Here is a 26,316-nt window from a genome sequence, read left to right on the forward strand (position 1 = left end):
CACTGTCGAGGAACACAAATAAAAAAATTATACTGTATCATCAATTTAATTTGCTAATATTTTCAACTCTTAATACCAGCTGATATATTTTTTTTATTTCTTCGTGTTTAATAACCTAACAAATGGGGATATACACGCCTTCACAAATTTAATCGAAAATTCAACTACATGTACGTTACTCAACACTTTTAATATTGAAACAATACGAGATATAATTTTTTTCTTTTAATCAAATTCGAATACTGGGAGCTATTTTAAGTCTGTTCATAGGATGTCAGTTTTAATATAGGCGTGGCAATCCATCATTTTTATCCAATCAACTGTCATTAATAATAAAGATTGGCGTCCAATTGTGTCTGTATCAAGTTAGATAAATATATTCATATTTCTGGACATACATATGTCAGGGTTTAGGCTATTTCATTCGATAGTAGTAGATGAAAAAAAAAAGATTTTCTGATATTTTATCTATACTGAAAAAATGGCATTTAATCGTAGAGGCAGTCCCACTTTATGTAAAGAATAGAACATATTGAGCTTTTTTTCAATTTTCTACTGTCCACTAGCAAATGTCTACCTGTACCACTGAAAATATATATAACTTCCGGACTAGCAAACACAGGCAACCCAGTTACTAATCTTCCTGCTTCCAACTGAACGTCATGTTCTAGATTGTCGGAATCTTGTTGAGTACAGCCATCCCATAACTCACGTGCATATTACATAATTGGTCTTTTAAGTGTTAAGTTTATGCGAATAAGATAATTTTTAGTCAATACATATTTCAATTTTTTAAGAAATTTAATCTTGTGCTTGCACACTTTAAAACGTTTTCTATATTGTATAGAATTTACAATTAGAATCACAATTAATACTTAAATGTTTATGACAGGAGACAATTCTACTACTTGATTTTGAAGTTCAATTTTAATATCATCTGGAGAAGAATTACAAGAGAATAGCATAGTAATTGTCTTGTTACGATTAAAAGCAATAAACCAATCCTTAGACCATGATTAAATTTGTTCTAAATCGCTATTTAAGACATTCGCTATTGTGTAAGGACTAATAAGTATACTTGAATAAGAAAGGGATGTTTCATTAGCACACAATCGAGTTAGACTTAATCAAAATACCAGCTATGTCATATACATGAATAAGGAATAGTAGGGAACCTAATACCACCGTGTATCATCGTACAGCGGATATAGGTACTAACCAAGCGGGCATGGTCGATTTTAAACTGACACGGTAACGAAAGTCTTTGTTTTGTTTTATCAACATCTGAAATTCCTGCTCCAAAATAATTTTCGCATCAATTTTTTCCTATTTATAAGACATATTTTATATTCTAATAAGAACAATTAATTTGTAAGTGCGTAAATAGTTGTGAATGTCAACACCAACTTTCAATTTCGATACAATTGTCGAGACATTTAAATGTTTTACCTGAAAGAAGTATAATACAGGGCAAATGCCATAGTTACCAATTATAAACCTACCGGTGATTACTCTTTCCTTGAAACTTTTTGGGTAATAAACGAGTATGAAAATTTTGTTTTTTTTGTACGGTGTACAGCAACTTAACTATGCACCGTACAGAAATGCTTCTTTTCGGAATAAAATAACGAGAAAAACGTATGCATGAAAAATTTCAATGCCAATTATTGATACAACTATACGTATTACACACACACAATGGCCTTCTATCAGAAAAAGAGTTGCACTGAATATAAAATTATATCGGATGAGACGAGTGCCGACTTCTTTGACAAGTATTTGGACATGTTTTTAGTAATCGTTCTTGTTTTTTTAAAATAGTGAAACATCTCTAATCATCAACCTGCGACCAAGTCATTTCTTAAAACAATTATGTTTAGATTGAGATACACATTGATATTATGTGAACAAAACAAAGATTTTCGTTGCCGTATGAGGTCAAAATCGATCACGCCCGCTTGGTTAGTACCTCTATCCGCTATACTGATGATACACGGTGAATACATAGCCTTGTGTAACTCCTGGATTAGTATTCTCAAAAGGCGAATATGAACTTGAAACAGAAACGCTTTTCCTGTATTTGAAATATAACTAATTAAGTAATTTCATACATTTTTAAATACAATTTTTTTTCAAATACTTTTCCCACTGCTGATAATAATGAGATTGGTCTAAAATTGGAAATCAGTGATTTATCCCAGGTTTTGAAAATAAAATATAATTTTTAAAGATAAATAGATACGCATAACGTCTTCTCAATTTCTGGTTCAGATCCAGGGACACAGATGTCAGAATGAATAAGAAAACACAAAGTTCTTAAACACTATATTGTAAAATGGACACCAAGCACATTTTGATAGAATAGTGTACTGATAGATTTTCTTTTGTATTTTCTATGTTCTGGAAACTTCAACATCCCATCAACAATACTTAAATTAAAGTCCTAAGTTGTATAAATTAATCATAATTTTTAATATCATTTGCAAGGCTACATGCACATTGCATCTATCGTTTTCGTATATTTCTTTTCCGCCATGCATTAGTTTAATGTTTACTTTGACTTAATTCTATATATTATATATATATATATATATATATATATATAATGTGTTTCAGAGATCAAATTATACACTTGATGCTTAAAATAATTAACCTACACAGAGCAATAGCACAGACAGAAAAATGCTCTGGAAAGAGGACTGTTTGCAAATCATATTGAAAGAAAAAGTGAATTGTTTTGATTTTTGATATCCATATGATAATGTATGATAATGTTTCTATTTGACAGCACTATATTTTATTGATTATTCAATATACAAATGTATGTAATATATGGTATCCGGCATTTATATACATGTACAGGCATAATAATAATCCCTTGGATATATTTTAGTTGATTAAGTTGTTTAACTATTTCAAACATTTTTCATGAGGAAAACAGTTTCTCATTCATAGGAAGATTTAATGATAATTTTTGAGTAATTTAAAGTATTAGGTCATTGTTTCCAAGTACATTTTTTTTTTTTTTTCATATTTTAAAAAGAAAAGGATTTGTTTTGTGCTCAATAGAATTTACTACGACCAATTAAATTTTATTAAAATTAGGTTTACGTGAAGGCAGGGTTTCCCCTGGGTCAATTATTTTATTCGCCACCTCTTTCGCCAAAACAATATATTTTTCGCCACTTTTTTTTTTTTTTCGCAAAGTAACAAATATATTTTTCGTTTAAAATTTACCTTTTTTTCTACCCCCTCCCCCCTTTTTCCTTACATAAGATGATTTTGCCCCATTGTGTCTATGATTATTCTCTCAAACTTATTTTAGAGTCTACATTTTAATGAATGAACACTAAACGTTTACATTAAAACAACAGATTTTTTTAACTTAAAAGGGGAAAATATTCATTGTGTTTTAAACAACTTTTAAAAATGAGGGTGCCACTATACTTTTTATAATAAAGAAGATATAAGTCCTGGAATATAACAAAATATAAAGAAACTAAGAAGTGGTCTTTACAATAAAACAAAAGCTTTTATCACACGAAATTGATCCCTCATTTCATGTGTAGTCATTACATTGAAGGGTTACTCTCCTTCGAGTGGGTGTTCCCAACCTTTTGGATATATTTCTTCATGTAACGACAGTTTTCTTTTCTTGATCATCGTAAATGAAAAAGTTGAGACGTACAACTACGCTTGAAACACGTGTGTCACTCAAACGACTTTAAAGTAGTCTCCCTAATCAATTACCTATATGTAAGTCAAAGGATAATTAAAGTTTTAAATCGGAGATTTGTCTTGCGTTTGAACATTTTTCGTCACAACAACAGCTTTCTTTTCTAAACTATCTTTAAAAGGAGAGGAGACGTCAAAAGTTTGCTTCAAACACGTGCGTCGCAAAGTGGTAAATAAATTTTGTATGTGACATTTAGCGGAAGCCATTTAACCATATCATTTTGTCAAACAATTCAATCAACACCTTTATTAATTAGTCCTTTGTTGTCGATAGTTATAAAATGCGATCAGCTGATTATTGATTTTCTGTCCAAATCTTAATGAGGTCAAGGTGAATTCCGAGTATTGTCTGATCGGTTAAAGTCCGAGAAACTTGAAAAAAAGTAAATAAACAAGATGGAGGAAAATAAATCGTTATATATATATTCCTTTCGCCAAATTCTTTCGCAAATGACGAATTTTTATCGCCACAATTATTATTTACCGCCAGCGGAAACCCTGCGTGTAGGTGTCACATAGGGAAACAATTAACTGGTAAGTTTGTGACCATTTAGATTGCGTTTAGATAACTCTTTAAAATTAATAACTTAAAATAAAATTATTGGGAATTAAAACTTAAAAAGTGAAACGATAAAATGTATATACAAACCTATTCTATTACTTTCCTCTGAGCAAATTGTAAGTCTTATATATTGAATAACCCTATCAACTATGGTTTGTTTTGAACAGAATTAAACGTAGACTACATCAAACGGAATTGAAACTGTAAGAAATCATATTGGGTTTAACGACAACGAAACAGCAATCAAACAACAAAAAAAAAAACATAAGGACAGCTAGTGGGCAACATACACTAGTATAGTGTTCACCATTAGATCATGTATACACAACATGCCAATTTCTAAATCATCCCTTATTTCTTTATCATTATGAAACATTTATCCGGAAAATAGAATACATGTACTACTATAAAAGGAAAACAACGGAACAACGGAAACATAGTGACAGATTTTTATAATATAATACATAGTTATATGATAATTTTCCGCCTTTCTCATTCAGTAGTAAGAAACGTCAACTTTGCCAAATGAAATACTGTTTTGGAGAAGAAATTGAACAATTTTAATTTTTGCTTTATATCATTATATATCAATATTTATTAATGCATGTTTCATATTAACATAAAATCTAGACAATTAATGAAAGATACGACCCATTAAAAAAAAATATGTTCACTAAATTCACTGTTTTATCGATTTCCAACCATTTTTTATTATTTTTATATGAAAAGATACACAATTATTATTTTATTTTTATATATTTTGAGGAATTGTGCAGCCAATTAAAAAAAAAAATCAAAACAAAATGGCTATTATAGATATGCAATAGCTTTATGGAACGCGCGTCTGGCGCAAATATAAAATTTCAATCCTGGTATATATGATGAGTTTATTTATATAATCTTCCTTTAATTTTGGGGCAATATACAGTCAGTTAAACTGAAATAGTCTAAAGTGCACATATTGTATCGGTCTGATAATATGTACTACTAAAAAAATGTAGAAATATATTGCACAAGATCGAAAATGATATTACTCTTAATTAAGGCTTGCTTGAATTGTGTCATCTTTTTTCCTGTAAACTATATTGTCCTAAACAAATACAGGGAAACCTCTCCAATGTGACAATTTCTATCCCCCTTAACTAATAACAGCAATACAATATCATAAATCTAAAGTCATCATTTGTTATTTCTTTAAATTGTACACTTTTCATATAATACAAAAATCAAATTGACACAAACTAATATATCTGTGCACGAAATTAAAAAAATTAAAAATAGACAAATTACATCATTGCATGGAAAACCAGCATCAGATGGGGCAAACAGTTGTTTAAGGATTCAAATTACCTTCAAATACTCCAGAGCCGTCAAACCATTAAATATATTTTCGTCAAGCGTTTCAATTTGATTAGAACTCAGCCACCCGTAAAATAATATTTTTTAAACATATGTCTGCATAAAATATTTTGTATTCACAATCCATACATATTTACAGTAGAAAAATTGAAGTATAGTATATCTGTTTGAAAACCAATTAAAGGTATTACTGACAGATCCTTCATGTTGATTTGTTAAATAAATTTCTTCAAATTGTTTGTAAAGTTTATTCTCATTGTTATTTTGTAACGTCACTGTTTGAGGGTGACAGAGGAACGTGTTTTATTTCGACACTTAAATCGTGTGGTGTTCAAATATATAAAGTTTACAATGTACTTACAACCAGGTGGTTGTATTTAGTTATTTGAAACATAAAAAGATCGATAATACTTTTCCTATTCATCAAGGTTTTATCTAAATTTGATTAAGAATGCTGTCGTCTTTAATCCTGTTAACTATCTAGTCCTAATCAGATATAGGCAAACCTCTCCATTTACAAATTCAGACTCCTTACCGTATACCAGCAATTCAATAACCTTAATTGTTATTTCTTGCATATCTTTCTAGTTTTACTTGTAATACTAAATACAATTGACACAAATTAATATATCTTTGAAAACAAAGGCAATTTATGACCATCAATAGGATCAATTTAAACGACGTTTGTTTATTTTCATCAAAATGGTTGTCTTTAAACATTCAACAAACTAAATCGATCCATATTTTAAAAGCTCGATGGAAAATATTTTTAAAAAGATAAGAACATTGATTATATATGTTGCTTTTTCAAAATCTTGTCTTACTTGAAAAAACAATTAATAAAAGGAGAGGGTGATATAGTACAAGATCAAACCAGTAACATTTTTTTCCGAAAAATTAGTGTATTCGTCATTGCAGTTATTGACCAACAGAAGTATATCTGTTTATTAACTGGTTGATATATATTGACATCATACTGGTAGATTTTCTTATATATCATATAAAGTTTTCATTCATTTATGGCTTCCATTATTATCATTAGACGAAAACATCTTCAACATCTGCCCTTAAGTATATAGAAATCGATGTTGTTCTTAGATAGTATTACCGCATTATCAATGATGAATTTGAATACAAATAATTCAATGACCATCTTGTACAACAGTGTTTAAAGATTTGAAGTGATGTCTTCTGACTTGTATCATTTGTCCCTCCATTTAATGAGTTTCATATTTAGTGACCATTACGTTAAGTATTACGTTGTTGTGTGCATGTAGACAAATAAATAACCGCCAAATAATGCCAACAGTTTCAGTTCAGTTACCTAAGTTGTCCATTTCAACCTCATCTATTACTTTACGGTAAATTGCATTTTTCATAACCATTTACTTTTAATTTATTTACTAAAATATTTTTGGTAAAGTGATATTGGTCTGATAATTTTCTACCTTTCTCGTTAAGTATCAGGTAAAGACAACTTGGTAAAATTAAATACCGTTTTACTGCGGACAATAATTAGTTATCAAATGTACCAGGATTATAATTTATAATTAGAAAAATATTCAACGAGTGACCAAACAACCCGTTAATTCACAAATGCGCGTAGCGTATACGTTAATTATCAGTGTTGTGCGATCACGAGTTCAATATTTCTTGATAAGTTATTCTTTTTTTACATTGACAATGGGCTTTTGAATTGAAAACAATGTAGAAACCAAATTGTTGTTTTACGTTAGGGGAGTGAACTAATTGCGTTTATTTCACATGTGAAGTTATCGGTTTTTATTTTACTGGGAAATCACTGTTATTCATTGTAAACAATGTAATAAATGTCTACATTACAACACAAGGTTAAAGTTCATGTATGACGTAGATGATTGCTGCAACCAGTTACATGTTGATGTTTGGCTAAAATATCAAGTCTTTAGAAAGTTAAATCACACAATCAATCACAAATTTGAATACAAACGAATTTATCTTATTTACTACAGCTTCGTCATAACAAGTGTTGACATAAAAATACAAGGTTATAGTTTTGACTTAAATGATTAATGCACCAAATAACATGTTGATGTTCGGCTAAAACAATCTAGTCTTCAGACAGTTTAATCACATAATTGATTACAAATTTGAATACAAACAAAATGTTCTTAATACCATATTTACTACAGCTTCGTCGTCACGAGTGTTGACATAATGATACGCATTTTTATCCCTCGATATCAAAACTCCCATTTCAACATCTCAATCTCGAGCAAAGATATGGTTAAACTCAATGGGGTTATGTCTAGGCAGACCTAGTGATGAAATGATGCCGGCAGAAATATCAGTCCATAATGTTTATTTCGGTTATCTAAATTGTTCGTATTAACCATATGAAAGTCCGAGCCATGCTCTATTTTTTACACAATGGTTTCCTTTGAGTTTTTATAATAGGATTTTTGGGGAGTAATATTGGTATAAAAAAGGTTTCCCTTTCATGTTCAGTAAGAATTGACCAAAGCATTGTTGATTGGGATACAAGTTATGACCAATTATGTTTTGACTTTTGTAACAGATCAGAGTCGGATTTTATCGAAATATACAACTGCTATAACGATGTGTATAATCATCTTTGATATGTTATAAAAAGTTATATCTTGGTTATTACCATAAAAAAACAAAAAAGAAGGAGGTCAGAGAGAAAAGTACTTGGATTAATCTCATCATTTAAGATATAAAACCACTAATTCATAGCCCCATTGCTTTTTATGTTAAATTCTGCAATTTCAAGCATTTATGGCTACTTTGTCTTAAGTTCAAATAAAGTGGCAGTTATTTCATGTCAAAACTGTACCTTATCCTGACTTGTGCTGAAAGAATCAACATACCTTTAATTGCATATTAGAGTGTACTGGTTCCCAGAAGTTTGATAGTACAAAAACAGGAACTTCTCATCTGAACAACAGGCCAAATGTGCCCTCCTATAAAAATTTCATATACTTCTTTATTATTCAAGTAAAACTTTTAACAAGGGTTCTGCCTTAATCCCAAGTGCCCAAGCTTTCATTTGATACAAAAACTACCAAAATATTCCCACTATTGACAAAGATACAGCTATGCGTAGGAACTATTTTGTTTAAAATATGTACTACTTTCTTGTATGTTCTTTCCGACCGGGCCTGAATTAGTGGTTCTATACCTTAAAGAACTTAAATCCGCTAGTCCATATCTTTTTTGAAGAAAAAAAAAACCGGCACCCAGATTAATTGAAACGACATCTATACATATTCTATTAATATTGCAGAAAAAAGGTGGAAATGACCATAGATATTTGGTAACTTTGTATCATTTTCTTGTTCTTTCTTTTGGGCAAAGTCAAATTGAAGTTGTCAAAGTGCACATATTTTACTGTTTTGGAAATATGTACTACTAATCTCTGATGTGCAAATGTATACCACTAGATCGATTATGCTATTACTCTCTAGCAAGGTTTGGTCTCAATTTTTTTTTCGAAAAGTAATTTACGTTGCCCTAAACAGATACAAGGTAACCTCTGTTTTCAAAACATTTATATCACCTTGACTTATCTTAAAAATTCAAAAACATTAATCTGAATGTTCTAATTTTTTTAATTCTAAAAATTGGTTTAGCTTACACGTTATACCAAATTGAATGAACAGGATTTATCAATTTTAGTAGGTAAATTGCAAAATGTTATCAAATAAAGGCAACAGTAGTATACCGCTGTTCAAAACTCATAAATCCATGGACAAAAAACAAAATCGGGATAACAAACTAAAACCGAGGGAAACGCATTAAATATAAGAGGAGAACAACGACATAACACTAAAATGTAACACACATAGACAAAATCCCACGAGAATAACAAATATAACATATATATATAACATCAAAACCAAATACATGAATTTGGGATAGACAAGTACCGTGACACGTCTTATCGCAATGTGAATTTACACTCAAAAATAAGAGAAAGCAAACGACACAACGTTATAATGTAATACACACAGAAACGAACTATAATATAACAATGACCATATTCCTGACTTGGTACAGGGCATTTTCAAAGGAAAAAATGGTGGGTTGAACCTGGTTTTGTGGCATGCCAAACCTCGCACTTTTATGGCCATGTGAAATATAACATCAAAATGACAACACAGGACTACAATATAAATAAATTGGAGAACACAATTGACAAAGAATCACACGAACAACAGCCAACAAAAGGCAACAAGTTCAAAATTTTAATACGCCAGAAGTGTATTTTGTCCACACAAGACCTATGTGTGACGCACAGATACAAAAGTTTGAAAGCCGAAACGAGTACAAAGTTGAACAGCATCGAGGACCAAAAGATCAAAAAGGTTGTGCCAAAAACGACAAGGGTTTTCTGTTAAGTAACCAGAAAATCCCTATAATTTAGAGTAATTTATACTTTAGCAAACAGTAAATTTAATAAAATGAATATTAAAAAAATGTACATGATAAAGCTGAAGTATTAACTAATTACAGGAAACAACTGAAATACATTTACATAACCAGACATTTGAAACACAAAAGTAGACACACCCGAATACGTTTAAACCTCTACGCCAAGTGACGTCCTATTTGAAACTGAAAAATGACGAAAAAATGACGTCATTTGAATTAGTAAAACAGAGCATCAAAAAATGAAAAATGACGTCACATAAGAATGAATAAGATAGAAATAGGATTAATTTAAGATTATATATTTGAACTGAATACTGATATTGCATTTAAATAACAAAGCACATTTTAATTCTTATTAATATAAAACTGAGGTAGCAAAAAGAGAAGATAAATCTTTGCGACAGCAATCAGCAACACATGAAGGCAAATTATGTTTTTGCGGCATAAAGTTACTTACAATATCTTGAGTGACGTCAAACCTTGAAAGATATTCACGTCCAGTGCTGAAATTTTGTTGTCATTTAAGGACCTGCAAAATAACATTTTTGAAACGTATTTCTGCATAAAATATTTCATATTCATCAATGCAATAATACTTACCTTGGAAAACAAGGACTACAATGAATTATTCTAAAAGTTATTTATCATGGATGACTTAAATTATATATGTAAAAATAACATGCGCAAAGTCTTCTATTAAATCTGTTTTTCAACAGCGTTTCTTAATACTAAATGCCGGATTTGAATACAAAAAAAATTTGTCCAAGTGACGATATTTTACAACAGCTACAACGATACCATTGTAGCTATACTTATATTTGGTTCTTTTTACCTCAAGTATTAAAACATCATGTCATCATTTCATCATTGTCATATCGAGCTGTTATATGTGAACTTTTATGGTGAATTACACGGAGCACCATGTAAGTAGACAAGATACAAAATGCTGCGGATAGGAATATCATTCCAGATTTTTAATTAAGTTACCTAAGTTGTTCTTATTAGCCACATAAATACCTACACTGATATTACGTATTTTGAACAAAGGTTTCCTTTGTGGTTTTGGTAATAAAACCATTTTAATTTTGAAAATGGTAAGCTTTTCTCATTCAGCAGTAACTTTCGACAACTTTGATAAACTGGAAACCGTTATAGATTCACGATGAAGAGTTTAGATTTCAGTTAAATAAAAATTGTCATGCTTTAGCTGGCAAGACAATCAGTTCTTAAGTTTTAATTCAATTGCCTAAGTTGTCCATATTAAAACCCTTAAAATCCTACATTCATGGATTACATTTGGCACAATGGTTTCTTTGTGTTTTTATTATCAAATGAGTTTATATTGGGAAGTGGTATTGCTTTAAAAAAATGGTTTGCATTTCTTATTCATAAGTAACTTCCCACAAGTTTGGCAAATGAAGGACTGTTTCAGAACTAAATTTGTACGATGCAAAGTTCAGATTTTAGTTTTCGAAAAACTTTCGCTTTAAAAACGAATTAAAATCGTATCGTCATACTTTGATATTTGTTTATACATATTTTGAATTACTTTTTATCTGGTTAATTATCCTAAAGTAGGAGAAAATAGAGAATGCACATGGAAATATTTCAAAATACAATGTTGTGGTTGTTCACAAAATGTGAATACTATTCGAAGACGCATAGCGCCGGAAAATGGTATTCCTCTTTGATGGTTAGTTCTAATTTGAAATGATTCAGTCATCTCTGCTCAAGTACACCATCTTGTCCTAAACAGTTATAGAATAATCTCTCGATTGACAAATTTCATATCACCTTAAATTATCATAAATTCCCATAATATATCAATCATGCATAGTGTACTTGATTTGTCAATTTTGAATGATTAAGTAAAGGTTCATAACATACATTCATAATAGATCTAAAACATATCAAATCGTTTTCTGTTATTTACTGTCTAGTGTACGTACATCTAAGGCGTGTAATAAGACCGACACAGGAATTTAATCCTTTTAGGATAATGTCATCACATGATAAAAGGGTTGTTGTATATTGTTGTATGTCTTACCTGTTTATCATTTATTGTTTTTACATAAGGTCATTAGTTTTCTTTTTTGAACTTTTTTACATTTGTCGGAGCCTTTTATAGCTAATTATTCAGTATGGGTTTTGTTCATTTTTGAATTCCGTGCGGTGACTTATAGTTGCCAGATTTTTTGTCTTAATTTAATTTTTAATCGTGGTACCTCAGTTAAATTTATTTGTCAGGATATTTATACTAACCGGTTTTAATTAACTATCTTGCCATAAAAAGATTTAGGCAACATTTTCATTGACTAAATTAATGTCACCTAAGTTATATTATCAATTCAATTACATATATCTAAACGTCCCTATTATCTATTTCTTAAAATGGTACCATTTAAAGAGAGTTATGTCATGTGTTGAAATTTGGTTTTAGTATAGGTACCTGTAAATTAATTTTTTCTAAACAAATTTCTGCATAAAATGGATCGATCCATCGAAACGTAATTACATCATTTGGTGTTAATTTGAAATGATTTTTTTCAATCCTGTTAGAATTAACTTTCTTCTAATTAAGACACAAAATTGATAAAATGTGAACTACTTTTCAAAGATGTATAACGCAAAATAGATAGCGATTGTTCACTAAGCAAGGTTATATGTCAATTTGAGAAGAATTTGACCTACCCTGATCTAGCTAACAATCTTGTCATCAAAAGATATTGCGTAACCTCTCCATTCTAGATTGAACAATTCAGACAACTTTAAGATATCATATACATTCAATTATAAGCAAGTCAATCTAAACGTCATTTTTTTTTTCGTTCATAAAAATAGTAGAATGTACAGCATGAACATATTTAATTATTTGCTCGGATTTGGTTATACGTTTAACCCTTTAGTTTTATCAACTCTTCATTGACTTCAATTTCTTAAGGTTTGGTCTCATCTTTGCACCTGTAAACTATATTGTCATAAACAGATACAGAGAAACCTCCCCTTTGAAATAATTCCCAAACTTGTATGAACAATCCAAAAACATTAATCTAAAAGTTCTTATTTGTTATTTCTTTACAATTGTACATTTTACATATATTAAATCGAATTGACAAACATTTATAAATTGTTAAAAAAAATGGCAAAGTTTTCCCAAAAGATAAATCAAATCATTGCGATTGCAAACCAGCAACACATGGAGTCAAATATTTCTTTTGTGAATCGAGTTACTTACAATGCCTCCAGAGACGTCAAATCTTTAAATATGTTTACATCAAGTTTCGAAAAAAATCGGTTGACAGCTAGGTCCCTCAAAACAATAAATATATTTCAACAACGTAATTTGCATACATTTTCCGTTTTTATTAATCCAAACATATTTGCATTCGAAAAAGAAAGCATTGGAAGTGTTGTTTGTCTCTTTGAAAACTGGTCAATGAATTTTTGGAAGTAATATTGGTCTTTAAATGGTTTTACTCTCTCTTTTAGTTAAAATTGGGGTAAAACTTGTGGTCTATTGATGGAACAATTATGTGTTGACTTTTGCATTTAGTCATTATGTTGTCGTCAGACAGCGATAACTTTTATAGATTTCTTATAATAACTTTTCCCTAATTTTGTGGCTATTCAACCCTTTCCGTAACCAATATATAAAACAATTAATCAACGTCTGGTTGCCGATGATCAAGTTTTAATGAAATAGACAATTTTGTGGAATGTGGAGGCCACTGGAAGGGATTTTCGCTTATCAAAAATGAAAATGAATTTGATATTCATTAGAGTTACTGATTATTACATAGTTATTCGTGGATTATCGGATAATTTCAATCACGATTGTAAATTATCAACTTAAAAGTCCTCCCCGATGCTCGGAATTTAAAATTCGGATATTTAATTATCTCGATTGGATAAATCCGATAATCAACTGCTACCAATGTAAGAATTTATGTATATCTTCTGTATTACCCTAAAGACGAACATCATCTTAATTTGTATTTTTAAAAAACGGTAACCAGTTGAATCAATATGAAATTTATAAATATTCTAAGAATATTGCAGAAAAAGAGGGGAAAATTACTATAGATATTTGGTAGTTTTATTTTTTTTGGACAATGTCAAATTGAAGTTGTAAAAGTGACAAGATTTTACTGTTTTGGAAATATGTATTACTTCTCTCCGTTGTGCAAATGAATACTACCAGATCAATAGATTTTACTTTTGAAAGCGAGATTGCGACAACTTTGCCAAATGAGGTAATGTTTTAGAGCTATGATAAAAAGTTCAGATTTTAGTTTAATAAAAACTTTCGCGCTACCTGCAAATTTTAATTTGATCGTTAAATATAGATATTTAATTATACGTATTTTATATTAATTTGTATCTAAATAAGAAAATAGAAAAAGTCACATGGAAATAGTTCAAAGAACAATGTTGTGGTTGTTCTGATAATGTGAATTACTATTAGAAGACGTATAGAGTCGAATTGGTAAAGTTCTCTCAAAAGATGTTTATTGTCCACTTGAAATGATTTGTTCATCTCTGCTCAAGTAAACTACCTTGTTTTAAACAGATACAGGATAAACTTTCCTGTGACAAAGTTTTTATCACCTTAAAGTATTATAAAATCAATCCTAATGTACTGGTTTTTTTGTGGTGGTAAAAATGGTCCGGGTTTTGCATGGAATAGAATGATGTATTTGATCTTTTACAACTGACTTCATTTGTTTTGTATGATGTTTTTTAATAAAAGACATAAAATAGAAGAAAAAAAAACAAAGGATATGGAATATCTATCCATAACACAAAATCAGTACATAAGATCTCTTTTTTTGCTTTTTTCTGTTTGGTCTAACTATAGAAGTGTTTAACGATCTACACAGCAATTTGATCCTTTTATGTGAATGTCAGCAAATTAGTCAAGTGAAACATTTACCATATATGCGGTATGCGTTTTGTTCATTGTTGAATTCTATACGGTGACCTTTAGTTTTCAACTTTATATTGGTCTTAATTTCTAATTGTAATGCTGGTAGCTATGATAAGTTTATTTATCAGAATACTGTTTAATCCCAGATCCAGATATCTATCGTGACCTATAACGATATAGGTGAACACCGAAGTGCTGACTACTGGGCTTGTGATACCCTCGGGGACGAAACGTCCACCAGCAGTGACATCGACCCAGTGGTGTAAATAGTTATCAAAAGTACCAGGATTATAATTTAGTACGCCAGACGCGTGTTTCGTCTACATAAGACTCATCAGTGACGCTCATATCAAAATAGTTATAAAGCCAAACAAGTACAAAGTTGAAGATCATTGAGGATCCAAAATTCCAAAAAAGTTGTGCCAAACACGGCTAAGGTAATCTATTTCTGGGACCAGAAAATCCTTAGTTTTTCGAAAAATTCAAAATTTGCAAACAGGAAATTTATAAAAATGACCACATAATTGATATTCATGTCAACACCGAAGTGCTGACTACTGGGCTGGTGAAACCCTCGGGGACGAAACGTCCACCAAAACTGATAAAAAAATTATGTAGTAAATACCTATTTCAAATGGGATAGCACATCCTCATTTTTACGGAGATGTTGTTTACTGTCCCCGGAAATTCAGAAACGATCCTAGTAAACTTATCGATCCTTTAAATAAACTTATTCTAAAAGGTTACCAAGTCAGCACTGTAACTAGATCATTGAATATTGTTTTATTGGTATTAATATTGATTTTGTTATTAGTACATTTATAGCAATCTAAATAGTATTGTTATAAACATATACACATTCATGGTGCTCCAATCTGTAGATACCTGTATCTTGGCATTGCACAAGGTCATGTTTTTCTCTGACTCTTTATGAAATGTTTACACTAAATCAATTGGATGTCGGATGTGTACTGATTGATAATCTAGTCTTAGATGCATGATTGTTTTATTAGTGTCTTTGAAAAAGCTGTCAGTAACTGCAAGTACTCATAGATCTGTACTTAGTGTCTTTTTTGTTGCTGGGATTTACAAGTACACGGCCACGTCCACTCTGTGTTTTGTTAGATGAATCTTATATATATCTATCTGATGAGTTAAGTCTTTTCAACTGATTTTTGTAGTTCGTTCTTATGTTATACTATTCAACCATTATTGAAAGCTAGTTCAAAGCCACCAACAACTTATAAAAGAATCTTGCATCTGAGACTAAATTATTAATCAGTTCACATCCAACATCCAATGGATTTAGTGTAAACACGTCATCAACAGTCAGAGAAAAGTATGACCTTGTGCAATGCTAAGATAGCGTCGACAGATTTTAAATCCATGAATGTGCATATGTAAATAACAATAATATTTAGCTTGTTTTAAATTTACTGATACTTGTATCTATTGAAGAATTAAGTAAAGGTTTTAAGTAATTTGTTGTAACCAAATCCCTGACTTGATAATTTACCAGTCATAGATAGATTACTTACGTTAAAATCAAAAACGTCGCAACAGACACGGGAATAGCGAACGAGTTGTGAAATACTAGTATAAACACTGTAAGATGGTGCCAAAGGAACATCAACATCCAGAAAAGAAAATTAACAAAAGAGAACGAAAAATCGTTCCTTTTGTCGTAAATCTATGTATATTATGTTAGGCAAAAAAGCAAATTTTTTGTGAGTAATATTGGTCTTTCAACGGTTCACTTTCTCATTCAGTAAAAACTATTTAAAACTTTTGATATTTTGTTTGGTCGTAAATGGAAGAAATAACTTTTTCACTCGATCAGAGTCATAATTGCATCGTCATATATAGCGATAAATGTTTATAGATACATTAATATAACTTGATTATTACTAAAAACACAAAATGAGAAGAAAGTCAGATATAAAAGGACTTTGAGTTGTCTTATCAATTGAATAACATAAATCTAAACGTAAATATCTTTATTTGTATTTTTTAGAAACGGTTATCATTTTATTCAAAACGGTATGTCAAAATGTTCTTAGAATATTGCAAAATATTCTCCTGTCATTATGTGGGGCAAAGTCAAATTGAAGTTGTCCATAGTGCCAAGAATTTACTGTTCTTGAAATATGTACTTCTTATCAAGGAAGTGCAAATGTATTATTTATAATGGTATTGCTATTTATCAAGGTTTGGTCTCAACTTTATTCAGAGTTCTGAGGTATCTGCTCAAGTAAACTACATTCTTCTAAACAGATACAGGTAACCTCTGTTTTTAAAACATTTCTATTACATAAGAGTTTATTAAAAGTTCAATAACATTTACGTTCTTATTTTTTTTTTAAATTAATCAGTTTACATGTTATCTCAACCTAAATAAGCACGCATTAATGAATATAAATTTGGAAATTGCTAAATTTTCAAAAAGATAAGTTAAATCAATGCGACAATAAACACGCAAAACATAAAGGGAAATTGGTTTTCTTTTTGTTTTGTTTGATTTTATAGAACCAAGTTACTTACAATGTCTGAAGAGCCGTCAAACCTCGAAAGATGTTCATGTCAAGCGTTGATATTTGATTGTTGCTCAACCACCTGCAAAATAACAATTTTGAAATATATTTCTGCATAAAATTTTATTATTATGTGTATTCATGTATGACTTTAATGATTAATGCAAAATATAAAATGTTCATGTTCAGCTAATCCACATCAGACGAAAACCACTGCTGGTATTTTCCGTAGCCAACACCCTGCTGTAGGTTATACCTACAATTGAATAACTGTTGTAGGTAGTCACCTCATTCTATAATTTATAAATTTGATCTGGGAAATATAGTTCAAATTTGTTGTTAAGGTGGCTCGGTTGTCTTCCTCCATCTTGGATATTAAAGTAGCAGATAACAGTTGGTCTAGATCTTTAATAAAATGTGCAGATTTTGAGAGTAGTATGTAATTCATGTGTTAGACTTTTGATGTAAATATAGAAAATTATGTGTTTTATCATATTTACGGCTGTAATTTCTAAATAAAACATCCTATTTGTGTTTGATTTTTTTCTTCAAATTTGCAAAATAGAGGGAGATAATTCAAATAGTAGGGGAGATTACTCTTATAATAGAAAGTGTTGTGAATTTAACCTTTTAATATGTAGCAAGAAAACAAGGTCGGTGATCCTATTTTTTCATTTTCTTATCTGAAATTAGAGATATCTTCCCACATTTTATCTTAAAATAATAGCATGTAGGTTTCTTTTTATCACGCAAAATTAGATTTTCCATGCATAATCTTTACAAAATCTTACAATTTTGCACAACCTGTAGCGTGAAAAAAGTCCGGTGACCCATACAAATTATTAAAAAATGATATGGATTTTAATTAAAACACCCCTTCCACCTTAATGTTATAAGTAGACTTTGTTTTGGAAACTGAAATAGTGTATACTAACACACAGATGTTTATAATACTATAAAATTCTAGCTATTAATCATGTATGACTTTAATTATTTATACAAAAGATAGCATGTTGATGTTCAGCTAAAAAATCTGATCTTCATAAAGTTTAACCACATAATCGATAATGACTTTGCATAAACAGATAAATATGATAGAGATCATATTTACAACATATTCGTCGTAACAAGTGTTTGCACATCTTAATTTGCATCTTCTGCACTCGATATCAAAATCCTGTTTTGATCATTTCAATCTCGGGCGAAGATATGGTTACATCAAATGTCTAAGCAGACAATAGTTTCAAAATGATGCTGGCCAGTTCCTAATTTTTAATTCGGTTATGTATTTTCAAAGTCATATGAAATGAGTAACTGGTGAAAAATAATGTTTATCTAATTCGTGAACCACTGCATGTATACATCATAAACTAAGTCTTCTGTGCACGATTTTATATCATTTTTTACGCATCCATATCGTATAATAATAAAAAAAAATGATCTTGGTCCGTTTAAAATGTAAAATTATTGCAGCTAATTAATTTTCGTGCTTTTAAGCCATAGTTTAACGATTATCACTTTATAGTAAACAATCAGCAACGAATCATTGACATTGAGTACATATATAACATGTACAATAAGATAATAGTTTATATCAATGACAGATCAATGCGTATTGCGATCACCAGATTTTTACGAGAAAGGTCACGCTGAGTTCACTGCACACGGAAAACATATTGGCAAATTGTTTCCGGTAAGCAAACACTTAAAAAAAACTAAGTTTCTTCAAAATTTGGACAAATTATAGAAATTTCTTGAGAAAAAAGTATATGTACATAAGTTTTATGATAAAAACTAGCCATTTAGTTATAAAAAAACATATGCAACATTTTTTTTTAATTAGAAGTTTTTATGACTTTAATCAAAGAATTTTTGGGGAGTTCTGTTGGTCCAAAACCAGGTTTCCTTTCTTGTTCAGTGACAAATGAAAACATTTTTGTAAATTGGAGTTACAATGAAATAAATATTTTACAAATTTTGCACTCGATCAGAATATATGTACTACTAATTAATATAGCACTGTTCAAAAGTCGATTAAGAGAAACCAATCCGGGTAACAACTAAAAGCGACGGAAACACATCATCTACCAGAGGAAAACAACAAAACAACAGAAACACTATAGTGCATCAAAAAACATACGCTAAATGCAACATACATAGAAACGAACTATAAGTTACAAACTGCCATATTCCGGATTTGGTACAGGACATTTTCAGAACAAATGATGGGTTTAACCTGGTTGTGTGGCTATAAATGGCAATGTTAACAATACCGCTAAAATTACAACATTTCATGACAGGAATACAGTACAAATAAATGCAATAGAACAATCAGGACAGAATCATATATAAATAAATAATATAATAGTACATTTCGAAATGTTAACCACAGAATAACAACGAATACCTATTATTTATTAACGACAGTACACTAAACAAGAAAAAAAAAGAATTGTGCGTCTCACGAATGTATCAGCGCCACAAAAAGTGACGTCAAGGGTAAATTTCTAAAAATTGGATAAACATTTGGATTAGGTATGTAATGGTGTTATTTGACGTATTTTCTAACATTTACATCATTATTAGAATAGAATTTTGTCAATATGTGTTATCAATTGTTTTAACTAACTATGTCGGGTTTATTCATAATAAAACTGTGTAAAACAAATAAATCCTGCGCGTATTATAGTTGCTTTAAACTATAATCATAATAATGAACTGGGTGACTAATTATCTTTACTTTTACATACGAACCGGGAATGAACAATAAAATAAAAACTACAAACGATAAGACATGAAACAATATCCGATCAGAAAAACAAATAGTTTATCAACAGTGTACACATGTTTTTAATTTTACTCAGAATTTCGTATCTGGTCAAGTATCTGTTTAAGTAAACTACCTTTGGCTAAACAGCACAGAGCAACTAAATATTCATAATACCTTAGATTATATTACAAAATCAATGAAATCAATCTTAACGTGGGAATTTTGATTTCTTGAAATTGGAACAGTTTACCATACACCATGTAATACTTAATTAAATTAACACACATTTATAAATCTTGGTTGTAAAATTGAAACTGATTCATAATTATAAGTTAATTTATTGCGAAACCCGCCATACATGATGGCAAGTTTTGTTTTATTCAAGAGCAAGTCCCTTACAAAATCTGAAGAGCCGTCAAACCTGTAAAGATATACACATCAAGCGTTGAATTTTTATTTCCGTATAAGTACTTTCAAAATAACATTGTTGAAACGTATTTCTGTATATATGTCATATTCGTCAATGCAAACATATTTACCTTGGAAAAAGAAAAAGAATGGACAAGTGGTTTATTTTACGAAAACTGATTAAAATACCGCATACATACTGGCAGAAATTATATAATTCAATAAATATGTAATTTTCATGTATGATTTAGATAATTCATGTAAAAATTAACATGCCCAAGGTCTGCTTCATGATCTGGTCCTGCGAAAGTTTTACTGCATTATTAATGACGAATTTAAATAATAAAACAATTGTCGTTGTGACCATATTTTCCAACAGCAACGTTGATACCAGTGTAGCTTTACTTATATTGAGTTATTTTCTTTTAGAACGATCGGTCTTTCTTTTGAAGAATCAACCCGCATGATACATTACCATTGTCTCAATGAAACTTGCTTCAAGGCATTATATAATGACCTCTGTTCGGTCATTATTTTGTCTTATTAAAATGCAAACTATCGTTTTTTTTTCAAATTGGTGTTTTACTTTTTTTTAATTTTCCATCTTTGATCTGGTTAAGCAGACACAATCATGTTTATCGTCTGTTAGACTGAAATACCAAACAACGTCGTTGAGCCACATTTTAAACTTCGAACAAATAATGTAATTGTTTTTTTTTTAATCTATTTAATAAATAAGTGATACAACATTTGTTGTTGCCAAAACATGCATAATTTAACACATTTCTGTGTAGTATTTTGAAAATCTTTTTGATCCACACTGCAAATCGTACTTTGACGTATGGATATTTTTTCCCCTGTTACATGTATATGTACATGTATCACGACTTTGTGCTTTCTTCGGGTAATTACATAAATGTTTTCATCCATCAAATGATTTTATGACCAAATATTTTCATTTTCCTTGGATAACATCCACGTTTTTAAATTGGACGGGGTGTTGGAAGCATAATATTTAATCATGATTTTCAGTTTTAAAAAAAATATTGATAGACAAAACAGAGAAAACGATTACTGTGTTGATTAATAGACAATAAGAGCTTATTTTTAAAGGAGTTTGCCTTATAAAGAAAAAATATATATATAAATATAGCATTCAGAAAATTAGTTTATACAGAATAACAAACAAACCTACCAGAAAATTCTTCAAACAATTTACCAAAGAAAATATAAGAATCCAAAACTTCATTTATCATTAATAAAATGTCTTTCAAAAATCATAAAAATTTTCTGAACGGTCCACCACACAACCCTCTATTTTCGCTATTCCGGAGCGCTCTTTCATCTGATAATAAATGTCAGATAAGCTTTTATCATTTAAGTACTAAGTGATATGACTGCAAACAATGTAAACACTTCCTGACTTCAGGTTTTGTCAAAGATGGATATTTCACTTTATGAAAAATGAAAAAAGAAAGTAAAAAAGTAATTACTTTAATGCTTATTAATTGTAATCTTTTACAAACAGGTTGTTTATAATAACACTGACATCTTAACCATATAATTTAGAATATGCATGTTCGGATTCAAATAGGGTGGGAGGTGTCTGGTTCCTAAGTCAAAACAAAATAATCGTGCCATTGAATCTGACTATCTTAATTAGTATTATACCACACCGGTAAGGTGCATTATAACAACACCACTTTATTTGGCATTTTTTTTTATTTCTTTTACAAATTTTAAATTGAAAAAAGAACTTGGGATCCCGCTAACATATTTAATCCCGCCACCTTCTGTATGCATGAGTCTGTCCCAAGTTAGGAGTCTGTAATTCAGTGGTTGACGTTTGTTGCTGTGTTACATATTTGTTTTTCGTTCATTGTTTTGTACATTATTAGGTCGTTAGATTTCTCTTTTGAATTGTTTTACATTTTTCATTTCGGATCCTTTTATAGCTGACCGTACGGTATGTGCTTTGCATAATCTATTCAAAATCTGACAATTTTGCACAACTTGTAGCGTGAAAAAAAGTTCGGTGACCCATACTTTTTGTTATATTTTTTGAAAAAGCATGATAAAAACCTTCGTTTGTCTTGGAGTCAATTTGTTTTTGGATTTTCGTATGCATAGAGAATTTTGCTATGTGTTTCCTGTGCTTATAGACTTTTGTAGTCAGGAAATAGTGAGATTCTATTGACATTTTTTTCTGTGCGATATCTAAATCCAACTCACCAGTGTTTCAAAATGGCCACTACAAACAACACTTTCGGTTCATTTCTATACTCGTGGTTTTAAGGGGGTTCGCGGGTCTAAATCATTTATATAGGATTTCTCAATATTTTTCTATAAATGAACTTTATCTTATAGTTAAATAAGTTATAGAAAAATAAAATAAAAAATGGGGTCACCGTTCATTTGCGCTCAAAATCTGCCTTCGAAAGAAGCATACATCTTTGTAAAAGTGTTTTTTTTTCTCTGTTGAACTAATAGGAGAAATAAAGGTAATATCGAAATAAAAAAAGAAATTTATTACAGAAATTGCTCAAATTTCACAATAAATTAGTTTAAGTAAAGCATATATCGAAATTGTATTAAAAAATATAGGTCACCGATGAGTTAAAAGAGATATTTCAATTTTAAAGCCAAAAAATTGCATTTTTCCACCAAAGGGAGATAATTTGGAAATTTTTAGATGATGTTTACATTTTAAAAGTCATCTGAGGCCAATACGAATTAATTTTTTTTATTGTTTTTTGTACCATATGATAAAGTAACAACTACAAAAGGTAATAAATAAAATTTGTAATGAAAAACAAAAGTTTAATTTTTTTCTGAAATGTTTATACCCTCGAGCCTCCTTAAGGGAATAACACACGATGAAATATCAAAATGAGCTTGAAAAACAAATAAAATTACAGAGTGTTAAATCCACCCAATTGACAGAAAAAGCTGTGTTGTGACTTTAAGCGACATAGATGCCAAAGAAAGGTTAGTAAAGTGTTATTTGACAATAAAAACAAAAGCGTTAAATTTACTGATGTAGACAACACAATAACAAACATAACAATCAAAGACCTTCCTTATGAACTAAATGACTGCTATGTAGCTACACAAATGCTCCAGTATGCCAAAGTCGTCCCGGGTTCAGTAAAGCGGGGATATATTCGTGGAAAAAATATTGAAAATGGTTCAAGATACATTCAAATCACTAATTGTGCTCCGACAATACCAAACAAAACAACATTTTGGAGATATGATGTCCGAATGTTTGCTGACAATAGTCGTGCAGAATGTTTACATTGCAAACAAAGAAACCATCCTTCCTATGCTTGCAAAGATGAACCTGATCATAGTAAGCGCTGCTATAACTGTTCAGAAATAGGGCCTTTTGCAAGGGATTGTCAAAACGAATCAAAATATTCTTTCTGTAACAAAAACGGGTATGTCCGTAATACCTGTCCTGATTTTAAACACAATACCATGTTTAAGTCTTGTGGTAATTATGCAAGTGAAATTCCCGAAGGTAAGTAAGCTCAGGAAAACGACAAACATGAAAGTCAGTCCATTGACCCCTACAAGTGGCAGAAACCCATCTACAAACGCCTAATACATACCACACCAAATCAACAGGGACAAACGTAATGTTAGGAGCTTCAAATTGCTTGAGAGTTGGTCGATTTGAAGACAATTTAATCAATGCCTCTATAAATGGTGCCATCCTAGAAAAAAATGATCAGTGTTTAGGTGCGGCTTTTGAAAATCACCGAGTGAAAAGCAATGGTTCAAATGTAGGCAAGGTCATCATAAGCTTTGGTACTAATGACTTAACAAACACGACAGTGATCAGGTGAATGTTTTTCTAACACAAGCTGTATTAAAAGTGAAACAAGCATTTCCAAATACTGGTGTATTGGTATTGATATTTGTGTGTGTGGTATTATTCCGAGAAAGGGGAACAGTAATCATATTCACACAGTTAATGAAAAAGCTACAAATGTAAATAAATACTTAGAAAAATTATGTCTCAAAGATGAAGTGCTGACCTACATTGACGTTGAACACATATTCGCAAAAAATGGTAACGCGGTTAGGTTACTTTATGAAAAACAGATTCTAGTGGAGTTCATATCACAATTTCATATCTGGTCAAGTATCTGTTCAAGTAAACTACCTTTTGCTAGACAGACACAGGGCAACTAAATATTTATAATACCTTAGATCATATTAAAAAAATCAATGAAATCAAACCTAACGTGGTAATTTTTGATTTCTTGAAATTGGAACCGTTTACCAAACACCTTGTGAACACACATTTATAAATCTTGGTTGCAAAATTGAAAATGTTTCATAAATATAAGTAAGATCATTGCAAACTCGCCATACATGATGACAAAATATTTTTTTTTATTCAAGATCAAGTTACTTACAATGTCTGAAGAGCCGTCAAACCTGTAAAGATATTCACATCAAGCGTTGAAATTTTATTTCCGTATAAGTTCCTGCAAAATAAAATTATATGACCAAATGTTTTTCATAGAATAACACACACGTTCTTAAATTGGACGGGGTGGCGGAAGCACAATATTTAATCTTGATTCTCAGTTAAAAGAAAATATTGATAGACAAAACAGAGAAAATGATTACTGTGTTGATTAATAGACATTAAGAGCTTCTTTTTAAAGGCGTTTGCCTTATAAAGAATATATATATATAAATATAGCATTCAGAAAATTAGTTTATACAGAATAACAAACAAACCTACAGAAAATTCTTCAAACAATTTACCAAAAGAAAAAAAATAAGAATCCAAAACATCATTTATCATTAATAAAATGTCTTTCAAAAGTCCGTAAAACTTTTCAAACGGTAACCACACAATCCTCTATTTGTCGCTATTCCGGAGGGCTCTTTCATCTGATAATAAATGTCTTGACTTGAACACATTCAATGAAAACTTTCAAATAAATCCGACAAGGACGTCAACAACGACAATGTGGATGTTGGTAAGCGTGAGCAGTTAAGCTAGGTATAAAACCAGGTTTAATCCACTATTTTCTACATAAGGAAATGCCTGCACCAAGTCAAGATATGACAGTTGTATTCCATTCGTTCGATCTATTTGAACTTTTGATTTTGCAATTTGATGAAGGACTTACCGTTTAGAGGTCGACATTTTTATATTTTACTTTTTGCTATGCACATACATCAGTCATGTTTATTTTAAATAGTAGTTCGTGTCGATCAACTATTTCATGAATGCGACCTTGCTACTTGTCGACACAAGTAGAAACGTTGCAATAAAATAATTTAAAAAAATAAAGAAATGCCTAAAGATATCATCTTAACAACAATGATTTAATATGAATAAATTAATAATATGAGATGTGTGATATAATGCATTTATCATAGCAAACTAGCACTACATGGGTTTTTTTTCTTCTTGGTGGAGTTAAGTTACTCACAATTCTTTCAGCGCCGACAATCCTTTAAATGTGTTGGCATCAATTCTTGTAATGTTATTGTTCCTCAAATCCCTGAAAATAATATTTGTAAAATTCCAATTTGCATTACATTTGTTTTAAAAATCAAA

General features: G+C 30.3%; 1 protein-coding gene across 1 annotated transcript in view; it reads right to left on the reverse strand.

Annotated features, from left to right (window-relative positions):
* The window catches only part of LOC139500896 (uncharacterized), a 213,160-nt gene that overhangs the window by 169,756 nt on the left and 17,088 nt on the right, over positions 1-26,316 (reverse strand). Inside the window, exons 3-4 of the mRNA XM_071289791.1 lie at positions 25,154-25,225; positions 17,559-17,630 (exon numbers count right to left, since the gene is read on the reverse strand). Of these exons, the coding sequence (XP_071145892.1) occupies positions 17,559-17,630; positions 25,154-25,225 (144 nt within the window). The remainder of the gene's footprint in view (positions 1-17,558; positions 17,631-25,153; positions 25,226-26,316) is intronic.

This window comes from Mytilus edulis, chromosome 13, assembly GCF_963676685.1.
Source record: "Mytilus edulis chromosome 13, xbMytEdul2.2, whole genome shotgun sequence".
Classification (NCBI taxonomy): Eukaryota; Metazoa; Mollusca; class Bivalvia; order Mytilida; family Mytilidae; genus Mytilus; species Mytilus edulis.